General features: G+C 35.3%; 2 protein-coding genes across 2 annotated transcripts; both read right to left on the reverse strand.

The window, feature by feature from the left end:
* Positions 1-8,890: 8,890 nt before the first annotated feature.
* On the reverse strand, positions 8,891-9,310 carry LOC138880040 (uncharacterized). The gene has a single exon (XM_070159691.1). It carries the CDS (start codon positions 9,308-9,310, stop codon positions 8,891-8,893), a length of 420 nt encoding a protein of 139 aa, XP_070015792.1.
* Positions 9,311-20,789: 11,479 nt separating this feature from the next.
* On the reverse strand, positions 20,790-21,758 carry LOC138880041 (uncharacterized). The gene has a single exon (XM_070159692.1). It carries the CDS (start codon positions 21,756-21,758, stop codon positions 20,790-20,792), a length of 969 nt encoding a protein of 322 aa, XP_070015793.1.
* Between the last annotated feature and the right edge of the window lie 376 nt (positions 21,759-22,134).

The raw sequence follows: 22,134 nt of genomic DNA on the forward strand, positions 1-22,134 counted from the left end.
CAGCGTTGTAGCTGCTGCTTCATCTTCTTCTTCGTCTTCGTCGCCAACACTACTCCTTCAGTCCGAAGAACCACCAGCCATGAACAACCTCCATGCTTCACCATCCTCGCACCATGAACAACCCAACATCAAGCTCGCTTCAGCTGCGTCTGTTGTTGCTGCATCGCCACTGCTTCGTCAACCAGCTTCACGTCGCCATGGACGCCGCTGTTTCTTCTTCATCGAAGCCCAACTCCATCGCGCTACTGCTGCTCCGTTCACTGCTGCTGTCCGCTGCTTCTTTATTCAAAATCTTCGATGGTCCGTTCGGGGTCGTCTTCAGCGTCGAATTGTTTTGGTGCGGTAATCACTTTCGGATGGATTTGTTTTCATTCAAGTTCTTCGTTGTTCCGATCCGGTTAGTTGGTTTAAGTTTCGTTCCCGTCCGTAATTTGTTTGATATTTTTCAGATATGAAACCATTAAATGTTTGATTCTTGTTCTTGATTTTTATTCAGTTGTTTTATTTTTCTTGTTTATTTTTGTAGAAATTGTTAGTTTGATTAATTATATTGTTGATAGATTTAAGTTGAAGATTCAATTAAATTATTTTTCAGTTTGTTTTTATTAATTTTTAAGAGGATTTAGTTTTAATATAGAAAGGTATTAGTTTAAATCGTTTGAATCCGTTGTTTGTTGTTAATATGGATTTAATTCGTGTTCATTTTGTTTGAAGTTCGTTTTTAATTCAGTGATTTAATGTGAAGTTATGTTTTGGTTTTTAATTTTTTTGGAATCATGTATCTTTGTTATAATTTTGTTGGATTTAATTTTAAAAGATCAATTGATTATTTGAAGTTTAGTGATTTGAATAAGTTTATTTGTTTTGTTTAAGCTTAATACAAGTTTAATTCGAATTTGAATAAAACTTGCTTGTTATTGTTGTTGAATTTTTTCATTTATGTCCATACTTTGTTTGATTGTTCTTGAATCCGAAATTAGTATAAGTTTGATTTTCTTGTTTATTGTTTATCATTTATGATTATTTCTTGAGTTTGTCTCATAATTTTGTTTAAGTTTAATATAGGAATTGTTGGTTGTAATGTTGTTAGATTTGATTTTAAGTTCAAATGATTATTGAATTTAGAAATCTGAATATACTTGTTTGTTGTTGTTTTTGTTGAATCTGAAAGTAGGTTTGTTTGTTGCTAAAAATATTGTTCAATCAAAATTTTAGTTGTTCTTTGTTGTTCATCATTTAGTTTGAATTTGTTGTTCGAATTTGTGTAGAAATTGGTCATATTGGCTATATTTTGGTTGAGTTTGATTGATTGATTGGTTATAGCTGATGGGGGTAGTTTGGTAAATTGCAGTACATTCAGGGGTAAAATGATAATTGCAATAAGGTCGGAGGGGCAGTTTGGGAATTGAACATTTTGAATAATTCTTTATGTTAAGCATGGGGGACAAAAGGTAATGGGGTGTAGGTGATATAATTGTTTAATATAATGGGGGACAAGACATAATGTAGTGGAGGGGAATATGGTAATTGTTTATGATAAGCATGGGGGACAAGATGTAATGGGGTGGATTGATATATTTGTTTAATTTAGTGGGATTAAAATGGGGATGAGTGAGAAGATAATGGGTTTGGTAGGAGAAAATAGTTGTTTTATTAATTAATTAAAGGGTTTGGGGATGTGATATATATAGGAGGCTTGATCAGATTTTAGGGGGAACAGAATACAGAAAGAGGACAGATAGAGAGAGAAAAAAAAGAGCTGAATATTTAAGAGAGAAAGAAAATTCCGAAAAATATTAAAACTTTCAAGAAAAAGAAAAGAAAAGAAAAAAAATACAAATAAAAAAAGGAGCTGGAAATTAGAAGAGAAAGTAGTACACACCTGATAAATATTCTGATATACGGGTTTTAGAAATTAAGGGTTAAACATTAATTAGCCTTTCAAACCTGAAAATTCCCTTGGTTTCTGTCCGTTGTTTGTTGTCGGTGTTTCTGGATTTTATTTTGATTTTCAAATCTGTTGCTGGGCTGTTGTTGCTGTGCTGTATTGTTATTACTGCTGCTGATTCTCATCTTCATTTTCTTTTGCTTCCAATATCAGGTACATGACTGTAATACTAGCTATTGCAAGCTAATAATGTGGAAGCATGAATACATATGAAGAATGAAATTTTGAAGTTTTAATTTCGCTTTTTTCTTTGCTCCTTTTGTTGATTGTATTTAAGCTATTTCATGTATTACTGAATAATAATTGGAATAAGAAAAAATAACATAAGTTAGTCTTTAATGAATCGGTTTGGCAAAACGGGTTAATTCACTAGTTATGAAGGTTTCAAGATTATCAACAGTAGGTTAATCATGAATAAGTAGCTAAATTTAGCTAAGGCATGAATTTAAATTAAATTTCGTAAATTAGGCATGATTTGAGTTCAAGCAAGATTAGAAGAACGTTTAAGTCTAATAAACTTTCTAATAAGCTTTAGTAATTATGGTTAAATCTAGTTTCAAATGGGTTGTGAATAATTAATCTCAATAATTTTTTTTATAACAATGCTGAGTTGTATTTGATTCTTTTGGATATTAGTTGTCGAATTTTTATTTTATTTATAATTTCGAAATTTTGAGTAAAATTCCTTTTTCATCAATATTTGTATTAATCTAGCAATTAGCATGCCATGTTTTCTTAAAATAATAAAAAAGCTAGTAATTAATTAGGATTTTCTTTCTTTATTTTAGAGACTAATTTTAATAGAAAAATGTAGTCGCTTTAAGATTTGTCCTTTAAAAATAAAATGAGATGAGCCTCGCCCAATAAAATGCACCAATTGCGGGGCCCTCAATAAATGTTTAATTGAATATTTAGAATTCGGGATGGACTGTTTAGTGAATTCCACGGTCTTACCCAGAAATAATAATACGCTAATCGCTTTAGGCACGATTTTAATAATAATACATTCCTAAACACGGGTGTGCATTTCATGCGACCCAAATCCAAATCCCAAAATATCAAATAAAATGTGTTCCGGATTGTAGGTGCATTTCATGTGACGCAGTCCAAAGACGTGTTTTAAGTGATGTTCACATTCTTTTAAAAATAATAAAGTGGTAAAAAATTAAAATTGGCACATCGGTTCATAATTGTATTAAAATCAGATAAATAAGCCAAATATGACAGTTGAGCGACCGTGCTAGAACCACGGAACTCGGGAATGCCTAACACCTTCTCCCGGGTTAACAGAATTCCTTATCCGGATTTCTGGTACGCTGACTGTAATATGGAGTCATTCTTTTCCTCGATTCGGGATTAAATTGGTGACTTGGGACACCCTAAATCTCCCAAGTGGCGACTCTGAAATAAATAAATAAATCCCGTTTCGATTGTCCTTTAATTGGAAAAAACTCCTTGTACCCTCGCGGGGGCGGAAAAAGGAGGTGTGACATCCGAGTTATGTTGTTTCTTTCATTGCTTGTTCTTATTTGATTTCCTTCGAGGTTATAGATTTCCTTACCCTATTTGCCTTGTGATTGTTGTTTGGGTGAGGAAGAGCGTAAAACATGAAGGGTGATGCCGTGTATTGTTTTGGTGAGGACGAGAGTAAAAGCACGAAGGGTGATGTCGTGCAAATTGTTGACTTTTGATTCTTGTTGACATTCTAGCTTTGTTACTTCTTTCTGTTATTGAGGATTTCTATTTGAAACTGTTAGCTCCCCATAGCATGCTCCCCCTCTTAGCTGTTTAAATTCTGTATATTTCCTTTTATTGCATATGTCTGCACAGGTTGTTTTTGGTAGGTCCTGTCTAGCCTCGTCACTACTTCGCCGGGGTTAGGTTACCAGCACATGGGGTCGGTTGTGCTTATGCTACACTTTGTACATCTTTTTGCACAGATCCAGGAGCAGCTTTTGGACCTCAGCAGTAGGATTTGATCGGGAGCTGACTTCAGTCCAGAGACACCGAGGTAGCCTTGCTGACGTCCGCACGCCCGGAGTCTCTCTTTATTCAGTTTGTTATCTTTTGTACCAAAACAAACAGTTTAAAATTTTCTTTCAGACGATTGTATTTAGTAATCTTAGAAGTTCATGAGCATTGTGACACCAATCTTGGGTAGAGGATTATGTTAAACTTTCCGCATTTCTATTCAGTTTTTATATAAGTTAAGACTTCCGCTTGAAATTTTAATTATGTTGCCTTTATTACATGTTGATAATTATGGAAAAGAATGTGTGTTAAACGGAAGGTAATTTAGGTTGGCTTGCCTAGCTCCTATTAGTAGGCGCCATCACGACCCCGGGGGTGGGAAATCGGGGTTGTGACATCTGCGAACCAAAAATTCTCAGTAAGGAATTCTGTTAACCCGGGAGAAGGTGTTAGGCATTCCCGGGTTCCGTGGTTCTAGCACGGTCGCTTAGCAATTTATACTCGACTTAAATTGTTTTACCTATTTTAGAACCTATGTGCAATTATCTTTTTTCCGCATTTAAATCACTTAATTTATTCGTAATTAAAGAATTGAGTTACGCGTACGTATACTCTTTTCCTTTGGCGTGTCAAAAATCATGTCACGTGAACGTGTCTACAATTAATAACGCTTTGTTTGTTTATTTAAGAAAATTTGATTGAGGTTGCGCAAACGCGTCCCTCGAATCTTTCTTTTTTTTTTGAGTTAAATTCACAATTATATTACGCGAACGTATACATAATCACAATGGCTTATTATTAATCGCGCCTAAAGAAACTACGATGTATGATGAGTTATTTATTCCGATGCAATTGGATTTTGCGTAAAGTCAAAAGCTTATGGAATTAGACAGTAGGGGTTCAAATATATTCATTACAAAGCCAAGTTCATTTGGATTATTTTTTGCAGAATTAGAAAAATAGCTTAATGACTTGTGCACGTTGATTAATTAAAGAGCATTTGTCCGTTACACTAAAGAATTAAGGCCAATATAAGTAGTCAATCCTTAGATGTACATCCTTCCCCTTACTCTTTCCCTACTACTATCAAGAGATGCCAAATCGCTTATAAAATATTTACCTGTACAATAAGCAATCTTACAGTGTAATAAATACTTTTCAATCTCAAAACTTTTTCATTCTTTTTGGTTTAATAATTATCTTAACTAACTAACGGTAGAGGGATATAAAATAATCAATCCATGTAATTTGCAAAAGAAAGAAATTAAACACAATGTCACAGATAATTTTAAACTAACACCCAATCATATACAGTTTTTGAAGAGCCTCAACTCATATAACTGCCCGCAAAAAGATTTTTATAAATCAACCAAATAAAAATACCATATTAAGAATGATAAGAGGAGATTATTCCATCTAGAATTGAACTGATCGAACCTATCCAAACAAATCTCTTAAGCAAACAAATAACAAGAATAATAGGATCCATAAACAGTACGAATTAAACAATATTTCATATTTAAGATACTCAAACCAATTTGGGCAATAGGATTCACAAAGTACGATTCAGGGCCAAAACAAATCCTATCCGTATGAAACTCTATACACTTCAGAGATTCCTAATAAATAAGTAAGTGAAATACCTTGATAGCAATAATACAACTTGAACTTAGCCAAATGAATTCCGAAATGGAAGAGTGAAGCTCAATATGTTCAAACAGAATACTCAACAAACAACATTTATTTCTCGAAATAAAACTGATATTGAGCATGCTTATTCTACCGGCACTATACTAAATTCCTACAATCCATACATACAGACGAAACCTTAAACCACTCACATCAGCTTGACTAATAAGAATGTTCTGCTTATTTACAAATGAACTTTAAGGCAAAAATTGCAACAACTAAGAATTATATAACAAATGGTTATATATGCTAGGAATCGATCACGGAACTATAGCTAGAATATACCACGTAAAAGGCAAATCGACATGACACCAGCTATGGCCCAGCAATATGATTTCAAATTCTTCTAATCTCATATATCCATAAGGTGCAGGAAAGTACCTGGAAATGGAAAAAGGAAGATGGAAATGAAGCGACAATAACAGCCACAGACCAGCAATCAACAGCAATTTAAACTCAATTCCGAACCCAGAAAGTGGAGTAAAATAGTCCAGAAACACAATTTCAGTCCAAGTAATGAACTAGAAAACCTCAACCAGATTCAATTTTAATTCATTTCAACTGTCAGCTAGCCAGAAATCGTTTCAGCACTTAGGAAAACTTCAGAAGTCACCAGAAGAACTCATGAAACAGTGTTTTTCTAGAGTTTTCAGTCGTTTAGGACTTTTCAGGACTTCTAACTCTTAAAATTTCCTCTGTTTTTTATGGATCTCTCAAGCTCTCTTTCTATATCTATCTCCGTGTTCTTTTCTTCAGTCTTAAGATCTCTTAAATAGGCAACTGGAAATGCCCCTTGGATTCACAAAATGACCTTTCAACATTTTAAAATGATTTCACTTACTCAATTAATGCACTTCAAATCCTACCACTATTAGAATCTTCTTAAGTTAGGTGAATACCCCTTTTTATTAAACAATGCTCAAGCTATACTCTGAAATCCTACTTATTTGATCAGGACTACTGAAAATTCTGATTATTTGCAAACTTGCACAAACAATTCTATAAAACAAAATCATCAAGCAGCCAAAACCAAACAACATCAATTTCTGAATATATAAGGGTTTAACATTGAAAAGAAATCAGAAAATACCCCATACATGAGTGATTAGAATTGAAACAAGCAAGAAATAACCAACGAATGAACTCATTTGTGATTCGACCTTTAAAACAATCAACACCAAATTAACTAGACTTGTTACTAAACAAATTCAAACAAATTTAATAAAAAGATTTAATTAAACTGACTGAGTTAGTGGACCAATAACCAGAGAAGTAAAACAAATACTAAAAAACAATAATCAAGAAAACTTACCGGCTCAACTGGACAACTTGGTACCAAATTTTTCTTCTTTTTTATTTCATCGCCAAATGATGTTAGTCACTTGTTCTTTGTTAAAAACAAGTGATTAATATCATTTCGTGATGAAATCGGCTCTAAAATTATCATCAATTCTTGAGTTAGGTTTGACTTTAGAACTCGGACCCTTGAATTTAAGATTCGAGCAGATTGAGCCCCATTTGAAGGAAACTGGTTATGGATCAGGGAAGAGGGAGTTGCGGTGGTTCTACGGTGTGAATTTGGGGCCGGTTGGGTCGGCAAGGGTTCAGGGGTCCGAACTTCTATCGAATATTCGACGAGTTCTAAGACGATTTGAAGGTAACGGGTTGGGGATTCGGAATGGAAAGATGAAGGAGAGTCGATGATGTTAATTTGGGGTTGTTTGGGCCACCAGAACAGCCGTGAGGCGATTTTCGGTGGACGAATAGCGGTGGTGTGAGGCGGTGGGAGACGGGGTGTCTCTAGGGTACGTGAGGGAGCCGATAGACGAGATGGGGGGGTTCTGAGGGGGGAGGGGTCTGTTTGGATATATATATATATATACTGGGGTGGAATTGGATCCAGGCCGTTTGATCAAATGAGATCAACGGCTTGGATCAATCACTTAATAGGAACGACGTCGTTTGAGTGGGTAGAGACCGGATTGGTCTCAGATGAAACGGGTCGGATTTAGGTGAGGCGGGTAAGGGGCAAAATCTTAGCCGTTAGATGAAATCAAATCAACGGCTCATATGAATGGGTGGTAAAACAACGTTGTTTGAATTGAAAGGGGGTGGACCGGGTTGGGACGGGTTTGGGCTGGGTTTTTTTTTGCTGGGTTTGGCTGGGTTTTGGGCTTAGAATGTTTTTGGCCAGATTGGCCCAAACCGGATTTCCCTCCTTTATTTGATTCAATTTCTTTTCTTCTCCCTTTTTTTTCAAAAAATTAAAACTAAAACTCTAATTAAATTATAAAAACCCAAATTAGCTTTAAAAATAATAAATAATTAAATACTAAATTAAAAGAAAATCACACAATTTGACTAAAAATAAAAATATGTTATTTTTTGTGAATTTTTATTTTTGTAAAACACCTAATTATCAATTAATTCCAAAAATGTAAAAATCAAATCTTAAATGCAAATGCTATAATTTTTTTGGTATTTTTAATGCATTAATAAAATTAAACATGCACACAAACATATGCAAACAATCGGAGAACTCGCACAATAATTCCTAAAAATAACACATAATTAAAGAAAAGACCTAATTTTGGGAATTCTTTTGGAGTAATTCATATGAGGAAAAAATCACGTGCTCACAATACCTATACTGACATCACTAGCCTGTGACTGAGTATCTTTCTGAGTACTAGTTGCATTGTTGTGTGCATGATTATTGAAAGGTCTAGGTCTGTTGTTTTTAAAATTGAGGGGATAGCCATGAATCTTGTAACACTTCTCAATGGTATGTCCTGGCTTCTTACAATATCTGCAAATGAGATTGGTAGAATTATTCCTCTTATAATCCTGATATTGAGTCCGATTGTTTTTGAGTCCACTGGCTGTGTTTCCTTGATTATTGTTAAACATGTATTGTCCTTGACTGGTATTCTACCCAGTAACAGTAAAGGAGCGTGAATCACTAGGATAATTTTCCAAATGTTGTATACTTCTCTGCCTTTCCTCTTATAATAGAAGAAAGTAAGCTCTATCAATATCTGGTAAAGGATTCATCATCATTATGTTTCCTCTACAGGAAGTGTATGATTCATTCAGTCCCATTAGGAATTGAACTAACTTCTGTCTCTCTTCAAGTGCATTGTTTTTCTCTGATGCACCACATTTACACTCTGCACAGCTGCATACAACCCTAGCATCAAGTAGCTCAATTTCATCCCAAATTGCTTTCATATTATTGAAATAGGTTGCAATGTTATTTGATCCTTGCACAGTTTCTATTAATTATTTTTGCAATTCAAATAGCTGTGCTAGATTTGATTGTCCATATCTCTTCTCAAGTTGTTTCCATAAATCGTGTGCAGATTTAGAGTGGATCACACTGGATCTGATTTCTCTTGTAAGTGAATTCAACCGCCAAGCAAAAACCATGTCATTACAACGAGTCCGAAGGCTAAAAAAAGTAGAATTCTCCTTTGGTTTTGGCAAAGTTCCATCAATGAAGCCAAGTTTATTCTTAGCAGATAGTGACACTAATACAGATTTTCTCCATGAGCCATATCCAGTTCCATCAAAAGTACTGAAAAGAAATGCCATACCTGGTGAATCTGAAGCATGAAGATAATATGGGTGAAGATGATCGATCTTCTCCATTGTAGCAGAAGCAAAAAGTCCAGAATTTGAAGTATCTTCCACCAGAATCATGATCGAAGTGCTGAGTTTTGGAAATCTGATGAAGAACCTTGGGTTGTATGGAAAATTCTAGAAGAATCTAGACAAAAAGAGCATGTGCTCTGATACCATGTGAAAATTAGAGAGAGAAATATTGCAAAATGAGAAATTGTATTCTTTTCCAAAACTGAAAGTGTATCTGTACAAGTTCCTATTTATATACATGTGTACTACTCCATCAATTAATAACTGGCATAACTAATATACAGCTAGCTAACTAACTCAAATGTGTGGAACATGGAAAATTACATAAATATCCCTAGCTATTCTACAACTAAGATATAACACACTTGTGTATTTAAGGATTTACTGATCAGTACACGTGGCATAGGAGAGCAGTCATCTCCTAAGCTTATCAACCCAAACATTAACCCATATCTCTGATAACATCATCCTCACCACGGTGTTCATCTCTAACCTCAACATGGTAATACTGTATTGTAGCTCATCATATAAAGAACTAGACAATGAGTGAGAAATTTGAAAAAAAATCGCTATTGAAGGTTTTTGAAAAGAGCTTGAAGATGATAAAATAAATTTGTTAAATTTATTATTGTTTTGGCAAATTGATAATTGGGGTTTGTTCGTTATTATATCTAAAACTTATGTTTTAAGTTTGAGCTCATTTAAAATAGATTTGAGCACTGAATCGTATATTCCATTGTCGAAATTGGAAGATCAGTTAAACTTCATACTTCATGCATAAGTGCCTGAAGTTCCGCCAAAAATGTTCGGAATTTAGCCTAAGGAAGCCAAACTTCAGAAGAAAATGTCGAAAGTTCGATATCAAACTTCATCCGCAAATTTTCTACTAATCTCACTACTCACTCAATCTTGTCCTAGTTCCTTATCTTGATGCTTATTTGTACTTTAAGTATCTTGAAAACAAGCAATCTGATTGCAAAAATAGTTGAAATTAAGAGCTTTTGCTTTACGTATAGGTGTAATTTGTATGCTTCATGAATTCTAACTTGGATAGAAAAATGAATAATTGAATAATACATGCAAGTTTTGTCAATTCGATCAAACATGTGAACAATTTAACAAGATAGAGTGACAACAACAATAACAATAACAACAACAATCCAGTAAAATTTTACAAGTAGGATCTAGGAAGGATAGTTTGTACGCAGACCTTACCCTACTCCAGAGGAGTAGAGAGCCTGTTTCCGATAGACCCTAGGCTCAAGAAGACGAAAAGAGATAGTGGAGCAGTAACAGCAAGGGAATCCAGAAAGATAATACAAGCAACGTAATAACCAGAAAATAAAAACAAAAGCAATAACAATAAGCAGCAACAATGGCACACTACTACAGACACAATGGAGTAATATGGACACAACAGGAATTACTAGTAGCATAAGACAAAACACTATCAGACTAGCCTCATACCACCTAACCTGTAGCCCTAATGAAGTAATATGGAGACAACTAGAATCACTAGCAGCCTAAAACAAAATACTATCAGACTAGCCTCCTACCACCTAACATGTAACCCTAATGCTCGACCTCCACAACTTCCTATCAAGAGCCATGTCCTCGAAAATCTGTAGTAGCACCATGTCTTGCCTGATCACCTCTTACCAATACTTCTTGACCGACCCTTTACTCATACCCGTCAAGGCCAATCGTTCACACCTCCTCACCGGGTCATCCAGGCTTCTCCTCTACACGTGCCAAACCATCTAAGCCTAGATTCCTGCATCTTGTCTCCATGGGAGCCACGCCCACCTTCATTCGGATATCTTTATTCCTAATCTTATCTAGCCTAGTGTGCCCACACATCCATATCAACATCCTCATTTCTACTACTTTTATCTTCTGGATTTGAGAATTATTGACTGGCCAACACTCTGCATAATACAACATGGTCGGTCTAACTACTGCTCTATAAAATTTATCTTTAAGTTTCGGAGGCACCTTCTTGTCACACAAAATGCCATACACTAGCTTCAATTTCATCCACCCCACCCCTACACGGTGTGTAACATTCTCGTCAATCTCTTCATCCCCTGGATAACCGACCCCAGGTACTTGAAGCTCTCTTTCTTGGGGATGACTTGTGAGGCAAGCCTTACATCTATGTCCACTTCTCCCGACACGCCGCTGAACTTCCACTCCATGTATTCAGTATTTGTCCTACTCAACTTGAAACTTTTAGACTCAAGGGTCTGTCTCCAAACCTCCAACCTCTCGTTAACTTGCCTCGCGCCTCATCAATCAGAACTATATCATCTGCGAATAACATACACCGTGGCACCTCCCCTTGAATATGGTGTGTCAGTGCGTCCATCGCCAGAACAAATAAGAATGAGGTGAGTGAAGATTCTTGGTGTAACCCCATAACAACCGGAAAATGCTCCGAGTCACTCTCACTGTCCTAACTCGAGTCTTAGCTTAATTATACATGTCCTTAATCACCCTATTATAAGCTACCGGAATACCTTTTACCTCTAGGCATTTCCAAAGAACTTCCCTAGGGATCTTGTCATATGCTTTCTCTAGGTCAATAAACACCATGTAGAAATCCTTCTTATTATCCCGGTATAGTTCAACCAACCTCTTAATAATATGGATAGCTTCAGTAGTAGAATGACCAGAAATTAACCCAAACTGGTTGACGGATATCGACACCGACCTCCACTACCCTCTCCCAAACTTTTATGGCATGACTTAGTAACTTAATACCCCTATAGTTATTACAATTCTGGATACCCCTGTTCTTGTATAGCGTTATCATCACACTACACCTCCATTCTTCTAGAATCTTCTTCGTTCTGAAAATAATATTAAACAATTCAGTCAGCTATTCCAATCCTGCTCTACCCACATACCTCCAAAATTCTACCAAAATTTTGTCTGGCTATGGAGCTCTGCCCCTGCTCATCTTACACATAGCCCCCACGACCTCCTTGACCTTAATGCGCCTACAATAGCTAAAAATTTTGTGACTCTCAGAGTGCTCTAGTTCACCTAGCACAATGTCTCTGTCCCCTTCTTCATTCAACAGTTTATGAAAGTAAGTCTGCCATCTCTGCTTAATCTGAGCATCTTCCATCAACACTCTGCCTTCCTCGTCCTTGATGCACCTCACTTGGTCTAGATCACGAGTCATCCTCTCTCTCACTTTGGAACAGCCGAAATAACTTCTTGCCCCTGCCTCTGTCTAGCAGTTCTTCGTACAAGCGACCAAACGCTGCAGTATTAGCCTTCGTGACCGCTAACTTCGCCTCCTTCCTAGCTTTCTTATATATTTCTCTGTTCATCCTCCTCTCCTCCTCGTTATGTTCTCTACTAACCTTCAGTACGCCGCTTTCTTTTCTTCCACCTTTCCCTGGACCTCGGCGTTACACCACTAGTCTCCCCTGTGACTGCCCGAGTAACCCTTCGAGACCCCTAATACCTCTCGTAGCCTCCCTTATATAGTTCGTCGTCATTGTCCACATACCGCTTGCATACCCACTACTCCTCTAAGCCCCTATAGCCAACAAACTCTCGTCCAACTCCTGAGCTTTATCCTTCGTCAAGGCACCCCACCTAATCCTCGGACGACCCTGAACCATGTTTTTCTTCCTCTATATCATGATGCCGACGTCCATCACCAAGAGCCTATGTTGAGTCGTGAGGGTCTCACTCGGGATAACCTTGCAATCTTTGCACAACCCTCTATCATACCTCTTTAAGAGGAGATAATCAATCTAAATCTTAGCCAACGTACTTTGAAAAGTAACAAAATACTCCTCCATCTTCGGAAAACTAGAGTTTGCAATCACCAACTCAAAAGCCTTAGCAAAATCCATCAGAGAAGTACCACCTCCGTTCTTATCCCCAAAGATAAAGCCACCAGAATCTCGCCATAGCCACTAGCAGACGTCCCAATATGCCCGTTGAAATCCCCTCCCATAAATAACTTCTCAGTGGGCGGAATACCACGCACCACCTCATCCAAACCCTCTAGAAATGCCTCTTAAACTCCTAATCCAAGTCCGTTTAGGGAGCGTAAACGCTAATGATATTTAGAGTGAGCCCTCCAACCTAACTTAATAGCCATTAATATATTATTAACCCGCCTAACCTCTACCACCGTCTCTTTGAGTTCCTTGTCCACCAAAATACCTGCTCAATTCTTACCCTTCGTGCCTCCGGAATACCACAATTTAAACCCATCCACATTCCTCGCTTTCGATCCTACCCACATAGTCTCCTGAACACATGCTATATTGATCTTCCTCTTCTGGAGAATTATTGCCAACTCGATAGATTTACCTGTTAACTTCTCTATATTCCACGACCCAATTCTCAACTTATAGGCTCCCTTGCCCCTTACCCCCTTGCCCTCATCCCACTATTATCCTCTGCCCTACCCCTGCCCCACCTCCCGCCCCACCCGAGGACATGGCCTTATTCTACCATCATTGACCACAACCACTATACCTAAGGTAGACTAGGGGAATCGCTAACACAAAACAAGTGATGGGCCAAAACTTGAAGAAAACAAGTTGTAACTATAGGCACATTAATATTTTGACTAGACTAGTATCAACTAATATGGCAACAATAAACTAACACAAGAGGAAGGGAAACAAGAGAACGGGAGGTACCAACTCTCGAGAATAGAACCTGAAAATTCGACTTGGTGTACACTCAAGATTGCAGAACCTGACGCTCTCCCTTCCAATTTCCCGCCGGCCCTTGCTAACGCCAACCGGAGGTGATCTGGGCTGCTTGCTCGTATGCATCTCGCGCGTCTCCAAACGCCGCGACTAGCAACTTGAAAATTACAAAAAACCACAAAACCAAAGATAGAGTGAATAAAGATAATATCAAGTCTTGTTAGTTTGACAAAATTTATCAAAAATTGAACAACATAGGAAGGTTTTTCTAATCCGGCAAGATTGTGAATAATTTGACAATACAGGTAGTATGAAGATAGTACTAAGTCTTACCAATTTGCAAAACATGAATAATGGAACAACATATGATTGCCCATCCTACCAATTTGCAAAACTTTTGAACAATTTATACCTAAGTTATTTCCATCCAGTATAACTTATGAACAAGGTAAGTTTTACCCATTCGGTAGAACTTGTGCAAAGTTATGCCTTGCCTAGCATAACTTATGAACAAGGCAAATTTTACCAATTTATTAAAATTTTGTGAATAATATAAGACAAGTTATGGCCCTATCATAACTTGTGAAAGCCTACGTCATGATCTTATTTGTACAAATCTCCACATTACAATTAATAGAGTGATTGACAGGAACGACCCCAAAAGGGACTGGTGTCAGCCTTTATGCCCCCAAAATTGGCAATATTTAAAAATAGTCCTCGTACTCGCACACAGTTATTGCTCTTTAATGTTTCTCTACCAAATTGGTAGAGTTATGTTATATTTACTCTACCTATCTGTTAAATTGTTCATCAAAACCTATTATGTTGGCATGATTTTGCTCTTCATGGATTTTTTTCTACCGAATTGGTAGAGTTTATGATATATTTATTCTACCTATTTGTTAAGTTGTCCATTGGAGTTTACTCGATTGTCGTAATTTTTTTTAACAAAGTATTCTACAAATTTGCAACTTTAATTTCAATCAAACCACCCCAAATCTGCTCCAAATGATCTCAAATTTGTCTTCCTCAACAGTTTCTACAAAGTAAGATCCAGCAATGGAGTTTTGAACTTTTTACGGTAAATCATAAAATAAGTATTTATATTAAAAATTTAAGCATAAATTATCAACATTCAAACAATTTTAACAATCATGGATTGTTAACCTCCTACTTTTCACCATCAAATAAGAATTTTTAGCTTTAAAATATTAAATAACTATTAAGTTCTAAGTAAAGAATAATTAATGTTAGTAAAAACGGAAATATTCCCCAAAACCATTTACGTTGGGAACATGCTTGTGCAATTTTTTGAAAGTTGTAGTAGTGGCCACGGGCAAGAGAATGGGCCCTTTAAGAAATCACATTCATTTAAAGTTAGTGTCAATGCCTACCTACCACAACCTCTTAATTCATTAAAGTACAGATCTTCTTCTCTTCTTTTTTGGGTCTTTAGTTTTTTTTAATGGTGTTGACTACTGAGTTATACACCTAAGTCTTTAAATTTGTTTATTAAGGTTTTAATTTCCGAATTTTGTTTCCAATGAACCATTTTACATGATATAAACAATAAAGATTGACGATAGCCTTGATATTGGCGAAAAGGCCTAAGCTTATGTTAGCTCGGCGTAACAATTAACATCATATAAAGTAAGTAACCGAATTATGTGACTTAAAATAATATAGGGACGTCTAGTATTCAAGAGTATGTTCAAGTAATTAAGATCAGGATTTGAATTTCTATTGAAGCAAAAATCTAAATGATATTTTTACATCTGGTAAATCGAATTACTCAATAATTGTGCTGAAGAAAGACATACGTTTAATTAAACAAAATGTACCCAAATTGAAGTTTATGGGTCAGTCGAATTTTTTTTTGAAAATTAAGATGTTTTATATATTCGTTATGTTTGTAATAATATTTTATAGACTATTATGTCCATCCACCTAGGGGTGTACAAAAGAAACCAACAAATCGTACCAATCTGATAATCCGAGTCAAACCGAGAAAAAAAACCCGATTGTGGTTTGTTTAATTTGGTTTGGTGTTGGAAAAAAATACCCGACCATAATTGGGTTGGTTTGGTTTTAACTAAAGAAAGTCAAACCGAAACCAAACCAACCCGACATTACATATATAGAAATTTTAGATATATTTAATATATAAATATACCTATTGTGATGTAATTTATAAATATTTCTTTAAAAAATTCATAATTTTATCTTTTAAGGTATTATTTCAAGGTTGGACTTAGAACTTTTGAATGCTCCAATAAGTTTTATAGCCATTAATATTAGTAAATTAAATAATGCTAACAAAAGCCCAAACCAAAATCAAATCAATACTAATGCTAACAAAAGACATTCAGTTCAATATTACGAACGAGAATGTATTGAATATGTATTTTTTATTTTGCAATAATTTAGATAAAAATGCATAACCTATTTTTATTTTTCTTTAGCGTTTAGTCATATATTAATACTCCCTTATTAGTCTATTTATTTTAGCATGACTTAGTACTTTTTGATTATGTTATTTTTATTATGGCTTTTTAATTAGCAATATTTATATTACATAATTTTATTGTCTTTATTGTTGAATATTTTAGGATAATGCCATGACACATCTCATATTTTATATTATGTTCTTGGAAAGTACTTTGTATAGTTATATCTTACTAGGATCAAAGAAATATTTTGAGTATACGTTAACCATTGAATAGTTATATGTTTTGTTCTACGAAGATTTTACCGGAAAAAAACCCAAAAAATCCGAATAACCCAAAAATCCGAGAAAAACTGAGATTGAAAAACCTGAGTTTTATTGGTTTGGTTTGGTCTTTAGATTTATTAACCCGACACAATTGGTTTGGTTTGATAATTATAAAATCTGAACCAACCGGGCATATGTACACCCCTACATCCACCTATTCCATTATAGCTTCTTACAAAATTTAGCGTCCTAAAAGATTTAAGTTAAATTTCTGACAAGCGAAAGCCACAAATATAAAGAAGATTTGTCAAGCTAGGAAGATGCGAACAAAAGAAATTGTGTTTATTCTCCTAGCTAAACTAAGCTCTGTAGCTTATGAAAATTATTAAAAAAAAATCAATGTACCAGTAAAAAGGAGTTGTCGTCCTTTGTTTACAAATTATGTATTAAAATTTAGCTTTTGTAGGGAAAACTGTTCTAATTACGAGAGGATTGACGAATGTCATTGATTTAGTGACTGAAAGAAGAAGAAGACAAAGCAGAGAGTAGAAAGAAGAAGAAGAGTAGAACGTTAGAGAGAGTATAGAGAGAGAATCATCATATCTTTATTATTTTTTTAATGCAAATAATAATGTATACAATGTTATTTATAGTTTCTAACTAAGACTAATTAAGACTAACTTACTAACTACCATCTTAACAGAATAACTAACTAGCTCATATAATTACTAAACTATCCTTATTAGCTAAGTAATATTTTCTTTAACACTCCCCCTCAAGCTAGAGGGCATAAAAATATTAAATATCCCTAGCTTGGAGCTCAAATATTGAAGTTGTACTTTGTTTAGTCCTTTTGTGAATATGTCTGCAGGTTGCTCTTTTGTAGGAATATACTCAATTTTGATCATACCTTGTTGAATCTTTTCTCTTATAAAATAACAGTCTATTTCTATATGTTTTGTTCTTTTATGATAGACTAGGTTGGCTTCTATTTGAATAGCAGCTTTGCTATCGCAAAAGATAGTAACTGGCTGATCAACTTTTACATCAATCTCTTTCATTAACCCCAGTAGCCATGTTAATTCACAGTAGATGCTAGGCTTCTATATTCTGCTTCAGCAGAACTTCTGGAGATTGTAGTTTGCTTCTTGGACTTCCATGAAATCAGTGACTCTCTTATTTTGATTAGATATCTTGTGACTGATTTTCTGGTATGTGGACAAGCTGCCCAATCAGCATCACAATAAGATGTAATTGTTTCATTATTATTGCTAGAGAAGAATGTCTTGGCCTGGTTGACTTTTGATATATCTCACAATTCGTAATGCAGCTTCCATGTGAAATTTCTTTGGTTGTTGTAGGTATTGGCTGAGTGTCTGAACACGATAGGATATATCTGGCCTAAGTTTACCTATGAGTCTTTGATAGCTGCCTTGATATGCTAGTACTTCATCTTCTGCTAGATTATCTTTGCAGAAATGTTCATCAAACTCTCTTGTTGTGAGTTTTATATTTGTGTCTATAGGAGTGTTGATAGGTTTAGATGCTGCTAATCCAAGTTCTGATATAAGTTCCAAAGAGTATTTTCTCTAATGCATCAGAATCCCTTGCTTTGATCTTGCAAACTCTATTCCAAGGAAATATTTTAGTTCCCCTTGACCCTTCATTTTGAATGTCTGTTGTAGAGCTTCTTTAGTATCTTGTATTAGTTTTAGATTGTCTTCTGCTAGAAGCATATCATCTACATATACCAATACAACTATAGTTCCACTATCAGTTTTCTTTACAAATAAGGAATGATCAAATGGACTTTGATTGAACTGGAACTTCAATAAAGCTTCTGTCAACTTTGAGTTCCATTTCCTTGGAGCTTGCTTAAGTCCATACAAGGATTTTTTGAGTCTGCATACAGGTTTATACTCCCCCTGACTCTTAAATCCTTGTGGTAGATCCATATAAATCTCATCATGGAGATCACCTTATAGAAATGCATTGTATACATCCATTTGATGTACATACCATTTTCTGGAGGCTGCAATTGCTAGAACAGTCCTTACTGTTACCATTTTAACAACGGGAGAGAAAGTTTCCTGATAATCTATACCTTCTCTTTGACTGTAGCCTTTGGCTACAAGTCTAGCTTTGAATCTTTCTATCTCCCCTGTAGCTTTGTACTTGATTTTGTATATCCATTTACACCCTATAGGTGTTTTTCCTTCTGGTAAAGAAACAACTTCCCATATGTGATTGCTTTCCAGGGCATCAATTTTTGATTTCATTGCATCAACCGATCTATGATCTTTAATTACTTCTGTATAGGAGTTAGGTTCTGTTGTTTCAGAGAAAGTAGAGATGTATGCTTGATATTTAGGTGAAATATTCTCATAAGATATATATTTAGATATAGGATATGTGACATCGTGATGTACATTCAAGGAGACAAAATCCTTCATCCATATAGGAGGATGTTTTTCTCTATCAGATCTTCTAGTAGTGTTGGTATGTTGAATCTGTTGATTTTCAACTGAGACAGTAGGAAGATCAGTTGAAGATTGATTCTGTTGTAGGTTTGTTGTGGTAGATGGTGCAGTATTCAATTTTTTTGTGCTCTCTTGAATATCATAGTTTTGAAACACTTCTGTATTTGTATCCATATAATCAGCTTCATAGATTTCAGTGTTTGAAGGTTGATAAGAATCACAAGCTGATTGTAATCTTCCAACTGTCTGTTATTTAGACTAGATTGAGTCAGAAATATAGGAGGTGGATATGCAGTAGTTTTTTTGAAGGGAAAAATATCTTTTCTAAAGGTAACATCTCTATTTACAAAAAATGAATGTGTAGATAGATCATACAAAACATAACCCTTTTGCACCTCTGTGTAGCCTATTAAAACTGCAGGTTTGGCCCTTGACTTAAATTTGTCAATTTCTTGTATGACCTTGGCATAACATAGACACCCTAGTATTCTTAAATGATTGAGAGAAGGTTTCCTTTTGTATAACCTTTCATAAGGTGAAACACCTATGACTGATGAATGCAGTCTGTTAATGATATATATAGCTGCTAGAACACAATGGCCCCAGAATTTGATGGGGATATTAGCTTGAAATCCGATTGCTCTGGTCACTTCTAAAATGTGTCTATATTTTCTCTCAGCTACTCCATTTTGCTGAGGTGTATAGACACGTGTTCTCTGATGTATTATGCCTAATTTCTTGAACAAATCACTGCAAAAGGTATTAACAAATTTTGTGCCATTTTCTGTTCTTATTGTCTTAACCATTTTGTTGAATTGTGTTTGAACAAAACTCAAAAAATACTGAATGACAACACATACATCAGATTTCAATTTTAACAAGTAGATCCATGTCATTCTGGAGAAGTCATCAACTATAGCCAAGAAAAATTTATTTCCATCAAAGGTAGGAATCTTGTATGGTCCCCAAATATCCATATGAACCAGCTCAAAAACTTCAGTACTTTTAATACAGCTTGCTGGAAAAGGTAATCTGATTTGTTTTGCACAAGGACAAACATTACATTTATTTACTACTTCTGCTATGGACTCAGCTTTATTTTGAAGCATTTTCTTAAGAACAGTTACAGACACATGACCATATCTTCTATGCCATAGACTTATATCTTCAGCTGTAAACACTTCCTTGACAAGAAGGCTGAAATTTATATCCTTGTTAGCCAGCTGACTTAGCAAAATGTATAGTCCATCTCTTTATTTACCAATCTCTTTTACCCTCCCATTGAAGAGATCCTGAAAAATGCATAAATGAGGATAGAAAGTTGCTGCACAAGCTAGCTCTTTAGTCATCTTTGACACAGACATTAGATTAAACTTGAACTGAGGCAGATGGAAAACATTTTTAAGTGTACTCCTAGCTGATATTGAGCTAGTTCCAGTGTCAGTAACATGAGACACTTCACCATTGGGTAGACATACCCTCTTAGGATTAGTATTTTCAACAATAGAGTTCTGATTTAGCATTTCAATATTAGACACCATGTTGTTTGTTGCACCAGTGTCAATAATCCATTCTTTTGGACAATTTGAGACTAACAAAGCAGTACTCATACCTGCTATATTTGCTACAGAACTAGTGTTGCTGCTTTAAGTGTTAGATTTGTTGAGAATTTGCAATATTTGTTCATATTGATCTTTTGTAAAAGTTCCTATCTTTGGCATTGATATTGACTGTGAATTATCAGCATGACCCAAGTTTTGAAAAGAGTTAGTCATCTGGGATTGTGTCTGCTGATAAGTTCTAGTTGAGTTCACATTAGGCTGTTGATTTGGTATTTCTGCAAGCACATTATATGCTGCTGGTCCTCCTGTTCCACCATTAACTTTCTTTTTAAACTTGAAATCTGGGGGGTAACCAATAATCTTGAAGCAATTTTCTTTGCTATGACCTTTGAGCTTACAGAAATCACATTGAACATTGTAATTCTTTTTATATCTCTGATTTCCCATATTTCTTGTATACATTGCTACATCATAATTTCCTGTTGGATTTGCACCTAAGATTCTAGATGTAGCAGCTACTGCCTTTTGACTCTCATCACTTATGATCATTGAATATGCTTGATTAACAGTTGGAAGAGGGCTTCTCATGAGGATTTGACTCCTGGCTTGTGAGTATGATTCATTAAGACCCATAAGAAACTGATACACTTTTAGCTTTTGAAGATACACCACAAAGTCTCTAGATTTTGGACAATCACATCCAGGAACTGGTATTAAGACTTCAAATTCTTCCCACATATCCTTCAATTTTGAATAATACACAGATACAGAGGAAGTGCCTTGGGTCATTGTGCCTATTTCTTTGTGCAAATTAAACGTTCTTGCATCATCTACCTTATAAAACCTTTCATATAGATCATCCCAAACCACCTGAGTATTATAGGCATACATTATGCCACCAAGAAGACTGCTATTTACAAAATTCATGATCCATGACAGTACAATAACATTCACTCTCTCCCAATGATTTTTCATAGTTGTAGGAAAGCTTTCTTTCATACAAGAACCATCTACCATCCCTAATTTGTTCCTTCCTAGCAAAGCAACACGCATAGATTAATACCAAATTGAGTAATTCTCGATCCCTGTTAGCTGAAAGGAAATAATCTGTATACCACTCACATCTAAGGGATGAATAAATAAAGGGTGATTATAATCAATACCTGCTGGTTGATTTGATACTCCAGCAGAAGTTTGATTCAGATGAGAACTATTGTATTGTTGATCACCTATTTTGCAAATCTTGAATTTTTCCGATACAACCAAGAATTGTGAAGATTGAATTTGAATTGCGGAATTGGATCAAATCAAAGCTGGATAATCTTGCTTTGATTGCTCTAATACCATGTTCTAATTACAAGAAGATTGATGAATGTCACTGATTTAGTGATTGAAAGAAGAAGAAGACAAAGCAGAGAGTAGGAAGAAG

The sequence above is a fragment of the Nicotiana sylvestris genome, chromosome 10 (assembly GCF_000393655.2).
Source record: "Nicotiana sylvestris chromosome 10, ASM39365v2, whole genome shotgun sequence".
Classification (NCBI taxonomy): domain Eukaryota; kingdom Viridiplantae; phylum Streptophyta; class Magnoliopsida; order Solanales; family Solanaceae; genus Nicotiana; species Nicotiana sylvestris.